Source organism: Megalobrama amblycephala, linkage group LG7, assembly GCF_018812025.1.
Source record: "Megalobrama amblycephala isolate DHTTF-2021 linkage group LG7, ASM1881202v1, whole genome shotgun sequence".
Lineage (NCBI taxonomy): Eukaryota > Metazoa > Chordata > Actinopteri > Cypriniformes > Xenocyprididae > Megalobrama > Megalobrama amblycephala.
Window position 1 is genome coordinate 3,540,477 of NC_063050.1, and position 13,546 is coordinate 3,554,022.

The window sequence follows — 13,546 nt, forward strand, 5'->3', positions numbered from 1 at the left end:
TCAGAATGGATTATTCACTGTAAGACATGACTAAACCCTCACAGAGCTTTTGTGCAGTTGCTCACTGCTGGTATCAGTCTTCTTCTACCCTCATCTGATGTGTTGTATTTCTTGAGGTCCAGCTCATCCAGCACCTCCTCTGACATCTGAAGCAAGTAGGAGATTGTTGAGCAGTGAGCAGGAGAGAGTTTCTTCTCTGAGTCTTTGTCTGATTTCACAAACTCCTGAATCTCTCGAGACAGAGTCTGATCATTGACTTCCAACAGACAGAGGAACAGATTGATGGATCTTTCAGTGGAGAGTCCATAACCATCTTTGATCTTCTCTTTAATGTACTGTGTTATTTCTCCAATGCTCTCTGAGCTGTTCTCTGTGTGTGTCAGTAGATCCCGTAAGAGTCTCTGATTGGACTCCAGTGAGACGCCCAGCAGAAACCGCAGGAACAGATCCAGCTGTCCATTCTCACTCTCAAGGGCTTCATCTATTACACCTTTAAGCAAATTTTGTACTGAAGCAAAATTCTTCAGTCCTTCCATAATTATACTTAGATGAAAGTAAAATACATAGAAAGCAGCAAGAAACTCCTGGACGCTCAGATGAATAAAGCTGTAGACTTTGCTCTGATGAATCACAGATTCCTCCTTAAAGATCTCAGTGCAAATCCCAGAATACACTGAGGCGTCAGTGACATCTATGCCGCTCTCTCTCAGGTCCTCCTCATAGAACATCACATTGCCCTTCATCAGCTGATTAAAAGCCACTTCAGCAAGTTTCACAATCACTTCTCTGTTGAACTGCAGGAGTTTCTCTGGATCTCTCTCTTCATACTTCTGATTCCTCATGTTGATCTGAATCAGCAGGAAGTGGATATACATTTCAGTCAGAGTTTGAGGGATTTCTGCACTCAGATCTTCTTTCAAGAGCTTTTGAAGCACAGTGGATGAGATCCAACAGAAGACGGGTATGTGGCACATGATGTGGAGGCTTCTTGCTCTTCTGATGTGTGAGATGATTCTGCTGGCTTGATGCTCATCACTGATTCTCTTCCTGAAATATTCCTCCTTCTGAGGCTCATTGAATCCCTGAATTTCTGTCAGACGGTTGATGTATTTGGAGGGAATCTGATTGGCTGCTGCTGGTCTGGAGGTGATCCAGATGAGAGCAGAGGGAAGCAGCTCTCCTTTCATGAGGTTTGACATCAACACACTCACAGATGAAGTCTCAGTCACATCAGAAACTTTCTGAGCATCTGAAAACAGTCTGATTCTGCTTTCATCCAGACCATCAAAGATGAACACAACTTTACACTCCTCATAAATCTTTGAGTCCAGATCTTGAAGTTCAGGGTGAAAGTCCAGCAAAAGTCTGTGAAGACTGTACTGATCATCTCGGATCAAGTTCAACTCTCGAAATGGAAGCACAAACATGAAATCTACTTCCTGATTGGCTTTTCCCTCTGCCCAATCCAGAATGAACTTCTGCACAGAGACGGTTTTTCCGATTCCAGCGATGCCTTTAGTAAGAACAGTCTTGATTTGGTCTCTCTCCTCACATCCTGGTTGAGGTGAGGCATTAAAGATGTCACTGCAGTAGATTGCAGTGTCTTGTGAGTGTTGTGTTCTGGCTGTTTTCTCCATCTGTACAACCTCATGTTCTTCATTCACTCCTTCTCTCTCTCCCTCTATGATGTAGAGCTGTGTGTAGATCCTGTTCAGAAGTGTTTGTGTCTTTTTTAGGTTTATTCCCTCAAATAATCTCTCATAGTTGTTCTTCATGCTGGCTTTGTGCTCGTCTTTGACTCTCTGCAGCTCTCCAATCTCCAGTGTGTGTGTCTGCAGGACTGCTTCAGTGTTGTCCTGCCTGATATGGGTTTTACAGTGGGATGTACACTGTAAAACGTTGCTGTAAAAATAGCCAGATTTTGACAATAACATGCTGTTGTCAATTAAAACAGTAAAATACAGTAAAAGCAAGGCATTTTAGAGGTTTAGATGTTGATGATTTACTGTTTCGATTGATGTTACCATGATGGAGATCAGTGTTTGCTTTAGTTGGGCTCTTGACCCTTGAATTGTGAACATTAGTTTTTCTTTAGTTGCTGTAACTGTGTCTTTAAAATACATTTGTTGTGGCAAAAAAAAAAGCTGAAAGAAAATGTGATCAAATGATATTAGTTAATTACTAATGACCTGATTAATTGAACTCATCAGACTCTAATCTATAATTATGTAGGAAATATTTTGGATTATGGTATCTCTGTGATTCTATATCATGAGATCCATCAGTGTTTTGACAACCAGATAATATGAGGGATTTTGAAAACAGCTAGGGATAAAAACATTTTGAATTACAATATTATTCAGAGTCACACAGACATCAAGAATCAGCGTATGAATCTCAACTATGGTGACAATCAAAAGCTTCATGCCACAATGCATGCTGGGTACCAGCATAGTACAGAAATTGTCCACGACTCCCAGCATGCATTGCGGCATGAATAAATCATGTCACTGAATTCCCTGGTTATTTTCTTTAATTCTTACTGTTTGCCCTTTATTATTGCTGTTGTTTTTGTGTAGACATTTAGTAGCAGGTTTTGTGAAGTTCAGAGTTGATCTTTTATCTTTTTTGTTGATTGTCACCATTGTTGAGATTCATACGCTGTTGAGATTCAGAGACACATGTCTCTGTTTATCTAAACCAGTGGTTCCCAAACCTGTCCTGGAGGACCCCCAGTCCTGCACATTTTGTATGACTGCCTATTTCTGACACACCCATTTCAGGTCTTTCTGTCTCTACTAATAAGCACATGGGTTGAATCAGGTGTGATAGATGAGGGAGACATACAAAATGTGCAGGGCTGGGAGTCCTCCAGGACAGGTTTGGGAACCACTGATCTAAACAATATTGTTTAGTGTTTGTTCAGCACTGCTTTATCTTATGCTGTAGTATCACAGTGTTTATAATGTAAAATTAAATTTATTTAAAAACACATTTCTGATAATGTATTAGACACTGGAAGAGTTCAGTGAACGAAGCATAACGTGATGATAATTATGTCAATCCATGGCAATAACTATTGAAGGCCATCAGAAATATGGGCCCCCTCATTTATTTTTCACCCCCATGCAGTGCATACTTTGCATTTTGTGGGGTACATTTAGTGTTAAATTATTATTAATCTGAGAAGCACTGTAGTAAATTAGCAGGTAAATGTTTATACTAACAAAGGGTTAGAACACAGCAAAATCCCAAGTGTTAAATTAACACCACCCAGTATTCATATGTGAACCACCAGCAGGGTTTTAAAAGTAACACTAAAGCAGTGTTAGAGTTAATTAGATACTTAAGTGATTAATTGAGTGATGATTGTTCGATTATTGAAGACACCTGATGATAAGAAGCAGAATCACTTGGGGCTGCATAAAAAAGGGCCTAGTGATGGCCCTGGTATCAGCACAATGTGAGAAGTGTACGTGTATGGGCCCACTTTGAGCACTGCTGGCAGAAAAGTCTAAGTATATTTAGCCTATAATTGTATACTTTATCTTTTGATCAAGATATACTTAAAAGTATAATGAAGTATTTTAAGTATACTTGGCTTGTATAGTTGTGTTTACTCTTTTTCAAAATGTTGAGATCAGTAAGATTTTTAATGCTTTTAAATGAAAACTTTTTTATTTGATCCAAAATACAGAAAAAAAACAGTAATATTGTGAAATATTTTTACAATTTGAAATAACTGTTTTCTATTTGAATGTATTTTAAAAAGCAATCTATTCCTGTGTTGGCAAAGCTGAATTTTCAGCATCATTACTCAAATATGACATAGAATATTTACTGTATATTGTTACAAAAGCTTTCTATTTCAGATAAATGCTGTCCTTTCTATTCATCAAAGAATCATGAAAAATTGCCAACACAACATTGATAATAATAATAATAATAATAATAAATGTCTCTTAGTAGAACAAATATGTGAACTCAAGTGATTGATTTGGAGATTAAATTTTGAACTGAATTGTTATTTCATGCGTTTCTGCAAAAGATTAATATACACTCAAAAAATATTTCAGTCTAAACTAGTTTTATGTAATTGAATTACATTCAAATTTTCATCCATTTGGATTACATAGTTTTTACATAAACAAACTAATAAACTTAATGTTAATGAAAATTTGAAAGGTAAGAATTATGCAATGAAAGGTAAGATTTATGCAATAGTATGCAGAAAAGTGCCCAGGTTAATAAACACTGCTTAGTGTTCATTCAGTCAGGAGCATGAAATATTGTAGACAACAGTTATAACATACACTTTAAACAATTGCTGAAAGAGAATTATTTTAGCCACAGTAAAGGTCAATGCACACTGCACCGACAGACCAACACCGAGAGTCACCAAAATACAACACGTCGTCGCTTCTCAGACATTCTAAATCCAATTCAGCATGTTCAAAAACAAGCTCAGATTGACGTCAACAGACTCTGACAGTCATTCCTACTTTATTTCACTATTTCAGTGTTACTTTTACTCACTATAGATTGAGACCTTATGAATACTGAGCAGTGTTTGTTTAACACAGGATTTTGCTCTGTATCAGTAAACATGTAATCTTCAAAATACGTTCTTTTTAAAATGATTTATTAAAATGAATTGGAAAATTGTCTTGGTCTTTATTTAACTATGAACACCCAAAACATTCCTTATGCCGGTCCACCAGTGTATACCCACTTCCCATGCTGGGGACCAGCAAACCAGCATCCCATGGTGGTCCCAGAATGCAAAACATACCTTATGCTGGTGACCAGAAATGCTGTTTTTTCATCGGGGTAGTTATACTAGTTGTGATCAAATGATCAAGGGCTCAGAACAAAGTGATCAAGGACTCATGACTTTCCAATTCAACTTATTGCAAGAGTTCCGCCAGTAGTGGGCACTCATGCAATGTAAGCAATGATGTGCATCCAAGTTAACAAGATGTAGGGAAGTTAGTGACTGTAGCATATGCACACGTATCAGGATAATCAATAAACTTTGGAATGTTCAGAACGCTTTTAGCATGCTGGACTGGGTTGTAAAACCATCTCGGCTCCGAACAGTCTGCCATAAGATGAGCCCACTTGACACCTTTGTGGACCCGTGAGGGTAAACAGAAAACTCCAACTTCCTCACTTTGGTGACTTCAAAAGGAGCACCCCCCCCAGAGACTGACCAGATCCACATTCCAACACCCACACACACAGGCACACACAAAAACACACACAAGTTACTTAAGTTTAAACCTCTTTTGAAAACCCCGCCGGAGAAACCCTCTCGGAAAGGACCAACCAAGCCAAGCGCATTGAAACTGCTACACACGGACTTGAACCAATAAGCAAGTATTATCATTTATCTGAAATTTGTCTAAACTGATTTCTGTGCTGGCTCTCTCAAAAAGGTTTAACTGTGTAATTTGCCATTCTTTGATCATCTTTCTTTCCCTGTCTTTTCTTCATTTTCACTCTTGTGTATATATATGTGTATACTTCTGTATATATTTTAGACGTATAATCTCTGTAGTCGTAGCTGCATATATTAAACACTTAATTCATGCTCGATTGTTCTGTTTGTTCTTTCAACTGAAGACCAAGTCACTTTAACGTTTTTTCGATCGCTTTATGCTTTGATGCTATAATAGCAAGTTATTTTCATGGCCAGAGAATAACTCCGTTCATAATATTCTATGAGAAGCAACGGTTTGCTGGACAAACTGGTAGTGTCTCTAAATAATTATTGAACCTGAACTAATCATATATGTAATTAATTATAATTCGTTGTAATTGATTCACAATATATGTTTAATTCCCCCTTGGGTCAATATGTGCATAATAATTCATAAAACCTTATGAATTATTATATTCATATTCCACCCATAAATTGATTAAGAGCAGTTCATCTGGTTTATCGATTGATGTGTAAAATTTCGGAGCTGGTTTACGCCCTGATCCAGCGTGAACTGTAACAGCGGCAAGGAAACCCCGCAAAAGTTACATATTCGCGTGCATTAAAGTTTGCACCAAAGGGACTGATTCCCAAAGTTGTGTACCCGTGAGTAAAACGGTACATATATATTTATGAAAGAATCCGCCGAGATTCCAGAAAGTGTGTACTCGTGATTAAAAGTTGCATATCTATGTCCAGTAACTGGCACCAAAGAATCCGCAGAGATTCTGAAGGTTCATACCCGTGATTAAGTGCAGTTAAATTCTAAATTTAATAAAACTAATAACTTTTTCACGAGAATTAAAGAAAGGGGATGCAGTAACTCTGACCAGACGCCAGAGGGCAGTCTGCTCAGGTGTGGCACCCCTCCCTACTTATTGGTTGTGTGGACTCATTGATGCCACCGTGTGGACGTTCTGAGGTAAAGCCGCTCTCCATGCTTTGAACTGAAATTATCTCCAAATTATCTTGTTGCTTCTCTATACTGCGGGGAGTTGTAAAAGTAATTTGCTTTTGGTGGTTATGCTTCCCAATCGTTTTTGGAATGTGGTTTACTGATTTAAATTTAATTTAAACACGTTTAAATTTTTAATTTAAATTAAGTTTCCCTTCCAACAAGAGAATTCACTTTCTGAGAGTGCGCCCCCTGGTGGACACTGCCAGATAAGTCAATTCTCTTTTCCTTGTATTCTTTTCCTGTGTTCACAGATCTACTCTATTTTATTTTATTTTATTTTATTTTGTTTTATTCTACTTTGTTTTATTTCATCTATTCCCTTTTTGTCTTTTCTCTCTCTTTCTCTCAAGTTATTTCTTTATTTTTACTTTGGAAATTCATTGCCTTTTATTACTTAATGTTTTATTTTATTCACTCTTAGTTCTGGGTCCTGTTTGTTATTGGCTGGCAATAACATTCACGCACACCCAAGCCTCCCTTATGTCATACACTTATTTTAAATTTAATTAAATAACATTTAATTGAATTTTAAAATTAAGTAGTGTCAATCAGTTGGCATTTTGCTCATCAACAAGCAATTCTCTTTAGGAAAAATCACAAATAGGGAAGGCTTTATCCTGTCTTTTTCCCATTCTGTTATTCTATGCACTCATTTAAATTTAATTGAACAAGGTTTAATTCAAGTTTGAATCAAGTGCATCTGAATTGTCCTCTTTTCTCTCCTTTTTCCATTCTGTTAGTCTATGCACTCATTTAAATTTAATTGAACAAGATTTAATTCAAATTTGAATCAAGTGCATCTGAATTATCCTCGTTGCTTTCTCTTTTCCCATTCTGCTATTCTGCGCACTCGTTTAGTGCAAATTTGAATCAAGTGCATCTGAACTATTTTGTTTTTTCTTTACCCCCTTTTGCTCATTTCAGTTCTAGTTTAACTAGTTCACTCTGACTGTCATTTTAGGCTCATTTTCTTTTGTCATACACACTTAATTATTTAAATTTGGTTTAAACAAGGTTTAAACTGAGATTTAAATTTACAATTAAGCTGTGTTTGTGTGACCACTTGTGTATTTGCAGATAAGGCCCTTCACCGCCTGGTGGTGAGTTGACGGTCGCCCCAGTGAGTTCCAGTGAGTGGAGCTGCCTGGCCTGGCGGGTCTTGCACTAACTGTGTGTGAATCGGGGACATTCTGACCTCGTATCACGGGCAACACGCAAGGACGTCAACGAGTTGCGCAAATACCTTGCCAAAGTGCGCAATTGTGCTGGTGTTCCCTGTTTGAGAGGTTGCACCGTGGTACAAAGGGGACAGGTGGCCACGGACACCGCAGTCGAGTGTTTGAACGTCTAGAAAAGGTTGCCTGCCATTGAGTTCTTATCTGAGCACCCACAATTCACCCAGGCCTAAATTAGTGACATACAGTCACTTCACCTAATTGAAAGCCACAGAATATTACATATTCTTCGATTATTCAGGTGCGGGCCAACCCTCATACACTTGAGCCATACCATCCCTCTAGGTTTTATGACACAACAGTGCACTCGCCTGGCCCCGTCATAAACCCAGCTGTGATAGGAAGTTTAAGTTCACTTCTCCCCTCTAGCCCTTCTGTTTTATTTTTATTGTTTTATCCTCTCTATTTGTTTACCGTTCTATTTCATTTAACTGCATCCATCCTGTTCTGCTCTGTTCTGTTTTGCTTTTCTACTGTGTTTGTTTCTTTCAGTTCAAGTAAAGGCAGAGCCTGTGAGAGCCATCATGGAAAACTGAGTAATAGATAGACGACCGAGCAGCGAGAGTCATCAAAGGACTCTTAGGGCTACCGCCTGTCAAATTCTTTGTTTAAATCCGGCACTCACCCACACATATTGACCCGCGTGGTCCTTTTGGCTATTGACAATTAAGTGTCTAGCCTACATTCCACTAACTGTCTGCACCAGTTAACTGGAACCAAACCAAAGAATTATATAATCATGCATTATTATAAGTCGTTAGTTCTGCGCGTGCTTGCATTGGTTCTGTTTGTGCTGTCTTTCTCTCGCCAACAGCAAGCTAACGTGTTCAGAGCAGCCAGCCCCAGCACCCACGGGGACCGACTCAAGACCTGGTTGGGCTCCCTGACCAGCACGTTCCTGCCCAACGCCGCTGTGGATCCCCAGCACCCAAGCAACGAGCAGCTGGACGACAACCTGAAACGACTGATGGCCCATGATCCGACGCCGAGCTACAAAGAATGGGCGAAAGTCATCCGAGCCATCGCCCACAACCTCAAGCTCCATGCGGAGGATGCCCGGAGGAATCAGGCCCAGATTCATCGTCACCACGATCAGCGACTCGTCGAGACCCAGGACCAGCGTTGGACAGCGGATGAATCCAAACCCGAGCTACAGGAGGAGCTGCAAAGAATTCAAAAAGCCCTTGCAGAGCTCCACCTGGAGGTGGAGCGTAGAGAACTGACTGAAAAACTCCAACACAGCGAAGCTCCCCTAGCCAAAGCAGAGACTAAGCCGAAAGACAGACACACTAAATCCCTGACCTGTGAAAATCATCTTAAACAGGCCCAGAAAGGAGTTATGGCTCCGAAACAACAAAGAAACTATGTGAATGAACTTGACACTGGTTACAGAGAACTGAAAAGTGGCATGGGAGGGGAAACACACATCACCGAGTTTCCCCTAACCAGTCAAGAAGCCCTAATTCCAAATGGGGTTAAAAGTCCACTGCCCAAAACGTCCAGCGGCCAAGAAACTTTGCCAGCAGCTGTCACATCCAACTGCCAGCACCTGCGACAGGCCCTCATCCAAAAGCTTTCTGACCCTGCATCAGATCAAGGGCTCCCTGCTGCCATGGACCTAAAACGGGGCAGAATGAAAAACCCATACACTTGCTACAGCCGACTGCAAATGGCCTACTTCAGAGCACGTGGTCAGCCAGCAATGGAGGAAGATTTCATCTTCAACACTCTGCTTCTCCGAGAGCTGCACCCTGCGGTGAGTGATCATCTGGCAGCCTTGGCCTGCTCACGCAGCATGTCTATTCAGCAGCTGCGAGACTTGGTCAACGAAGCTCAAGCCAAGCAGAGAACTGCGTCTAAAAGGACTGTAAAAAATCCAACCAGTTATCCAGGCTCCGATCACTGCCCAGAAACCTGTCCTTACCTTTTTGAAAGACTGAGAAATGAAGCTGAAAGACAAAATCAGACTCTCAAGTCACAAAGATGTGAGCTGAAGGTGCAGTCGCACAGTCCAAATGAGGTCCACCTTGAACACACAGCTCCCACGCACCACACCATTGGTCGAGTGAGCCTGGTACCTCCTGTGTGCGTAGCGCAAATGGACACGTTTCTCTGTTTCACCCACAAAGACCTGCTAGACTGTTTTGAGCCCTTATTGAACGCCAGACCGCTGAAAATCTGGGCTCAAGTGTGTGAACTTCTGCCTTCCCAGTCACCCAGACCACCTGAGCCAGACGGTCAGGTCACAGAGGTCGCGGGAAATCTCCCAGCTAACCGCGGGAACCCCGTCTCAGAGCACAGTTCAAGTTCGCTACCTGGCACACTTCAACTCACCATAGACTGTAACTCCCTCTGCTCCAAGGTCACGACAGACTCACAGCTGAATGATGTAACTACAACAGACATTATTCTCACACTGTGGGCAGACAACTCAGCCTTCAGCCACACGCTGTTAAGTGCTCTCATTGAAGGAACACCGGACATCCCATTTGTCAACATGCAAACACGCTTCCCATTGGACTTTCGTCTGTCAACCATGATGACTGTCAAGGACATCTGCGTTGTGAACTTCAAATGGAACAACCGGCATTTAACCCATCACTTCCTGGTCCTTCCAGACCTCCTGATGCACTCTAATGCTCATACGGACAGTGCAAATGAGTTGTTGTGGGCCCCAATGACTGTACAGCTTCCTGTTGTTCCTGTCAACACTGCCAACTTCCTGTCAGGCCAGACCACCCAAGAGGTCTGCATCCTGATCCACATAAAGGAAACTGTAGTACCACTTTACACCAAAGGGGGTGCTGTTTGGCTCCACACACAGGAAACTGTAGTACCACCTTACACCAAAGGGGGTGCTGTTTGGCTCAACAGGCAATGTGGTCAAACCCTAAGCCACATGCTGGGCTCCTTCACACTTTCACCTGAAGGCGTGGAACTTGGACTCACTCTAAAAGCCACACCGCTAACTGAAGTGTCACCCTACGTAGTTCACAGCTGGCTCAACGAATGCATGGTCACAGACATCAGCATTCCCAAAGCCCACCATCTAGAATGGATAATGGACCACGGCCCCTATGACTTTGAACTCAGGTTAACGGTCATTAACTTAATACCAGCTGCAATGGTCCCAGAAGGAAGCTCAGACAACGCAAGGTTCACAGCATCCTTGAAGAGCATCTCCATCACTTCCATCAAACTGGTACCCACAGAACAGGTGCACAGAACGGAGCTGATGGAGGACCAACACCTCGCTGTACCCACAGTCGCTAACCAGCCTGCCTGTGAAACTCAAAAAGGCGCTGCACCTCTGACAGCCAACCTGACAGCTAACACCACAACAGAGGAGCCATTCCCAAGGTTTGAGTCTGAAGGCCAACAGATTCAGAAAGATGCAAATGCTCTAAAGAATGATGCAGACTGTCAAAAACTCAGACAGGTCTTGAACAACTTCAAAGTGACATTTGCCAAAGATCTTTTAGACTGTGGTCTCACTAAAACTCACACGGTGTACATGGCAACACACCCAAATGCTCCTCCCACCTTCGTCAGGCAGTACAAAGGTCACATCGCCCCACATGAACCAGTGCAGGAGATTGTTCATTCAACAGAAGGAAAAGGTGCTATCTGCCCATGCAACAGCACCTATTCAGTCCCCATCTGGTCCATTGTCAAACCAGACAGCAAGTGGCGACCCACCATCGACTCCAGGAAGTCAAACCAGCAAGTGCCACTGCCACGACATGCCAGAAAGCACAAGTCTGCACGGGGCGGAGATTCAGCTGCCTGCCAAAACTGCTATAACAACACACCAGCGTTGACACTTGAGATAATGGGACCCCAACAACAACGACCAACCTTTCACCGGTACCTCAGAGAGAATGCGTGGCCTACGTCGATGGACGTTTCTACATCTATAAGGGCATCCCACAGGCAAATGCACGGGTACGATGGTTAAGAAAACAACCCTGCCAACCACAGAACAACAGGTGGGGTCCCCAATCATGTCAGTATGGTGAAGCAGCAGCTAACCTCAAAGCCCTTCACGTCTCCTCAGCTCATAACCTCAGAGAACTCATGTGCACAGACTCACACTATGCCAGACCTTGTTTCACATGCCATCTTCTGGGCTGGAAACAAACTGGTTTCAAGACTGAATGCAACAAGCAGGTGAAACGTCAACACATTTTCCAAACACGTGATGACATCACCCAAACACACGACACAATCGCTTACGGGGAAAAGGTGAAAAGACGCTTAAAGCAACCAGGGCGTGACAAAGGCGTGAACAACCAAACTAATGCCCTGGCCAAGACTGGCACCCTGCATAACAAGCTATGGTCACACCCACCCCATTCACCCATCCTTAGTGTGGCAACAACAACCCGCAGCCAGCGGACTGTTCCTGCAACATTTCCCACCTTACTGCCACTGCCACTGACAACCAAACTTGCCAACACTTCCATGCGAAATGTTTTGCACCACCACTCATACCCCTCCAACCTCCCGTTCACGGCATCTGGTCCCACGATGGCCCCTGGCCACAAACGACTACATCAGACCAACCACATGCTGCGTGTGGGAATGAACTTTCTAAAGTATGTTCCTGATGTCCTCACACGCCAAAGCTTGTACTGCCACAGGGTCAAAAGGGGGGTGAACGGATATACACCCACGACACACCATGTGCCAAACACCATGGCACCAGAACTATTGATGAGACTTTGAAACAAGTGGCGTACTGGCCCAGCATGCAGAAAGATGTGGCAGAGTATGTCAGAGAATGTCAGGTTTGCTGTCAAGTCCAAACTGTAAGCCCAAATCACAGAGCTCCACTGCAACGCAGAGGAGTCACGTTTCCACAGTCAGTTGACCAGAAAGACTGGACTGGAGAACCTCCCCTGACGCTCATGGCCATCACAGACACCATACAGGAGTCAACTCAGGTGTTCCCCACGGAACTCCTGATGGCACGGCAGGTGCCACTGCCATTGCACCTGTACCAACCAGGAGACTCGAGTCTCATCACAGCCTGCTCCCCTCATCAGCATCGCAACAAGCTCCGCCTACAACTGAGGAAACAACTCGCAACACAGAGCCAAACCCTGCAAATCCCGGAAAGGTATTGTGGTGGTTCTCTGTACTCACAGTTTCCTGCTGGTCCAAATGGCGAACTCAAGGAAGCAACTGTTTACAGTCCTCCAGAATGACTTTGCCCAAAATCAGCTGGTTATAGCTCTGCTGACAGACCTGCTGCGAGAAGTTAGCTTCTCTATGGACAGAGTGGCTATGAATAGGATCCCTCAGTATCCTACACAAACTGTGCTGGACCTTGCTACTGGCAGACCCAACAAGACTGTTCCAGCCCACCTCACTGACTCCCTGGGTGCTGCCATCCTACTGCACGTCGACCCCGAGCAGAATGAGGTGGCTGTCCTTCTCAATCTACCCAGCGGTGAACCAGATAACATCTCCAGACCCAAAGACCAGGTCAATGTCAGGTGGTGGCAACGTAACACCCATGCCAAGAAACACACCTCAGTTGCGGTAGCCTACCACAACAGCAACCCACGGCTGTGCCTGGCTCCCCACGGTTGCAGGTGTAGTTTCACCAAAGACTTTCAGCACTTCTGCCCAAACCAGTTCTTCCTCAGAAACCACACTGAAGGAATGGGCCGGTTGCAGCCCATGACCAGCGACACACGCTGCCCGGCCAAGCTTTGCACCCAAGTCATCGGAACACAAGCCGAGATTGTGGGTGATCGACTGCTCGTCCACACCCCCACTCATGCTGCCACCTTAACCTACAATCAGCACAGCACCGCCACTCGTGTCAACCTGCCCAATCCAAGTAATTTGTCTAAACTGATT

General features: G+C 43.2%; 1 protein-coding gene across 2 annotated transcripts in view; it reads right to left on the bottom strand.

Annotated features, from left to right (window-relative positions):
• LOC125271080 (NLR family CARD domain-containing protein 3-like) overlaps positions 1-13,546 on the bottom strand; it is a 31,356-nt gene that overhangs the window by 6,621 nt on the left and 11,189 nt on the right. For both annotated transcript variants that reach the window (XM_048195018.1, XM_048195019.1), the window contains exon 7: positions 43-1,902. In XM_048195018.1, the coding sequence (XP_048050975.1) occupies positions 43-1,902 (1,860 nt within the window). The remainder of the gene's footprint in view (positions 1-42; positions 1,903-13,546) is intronic.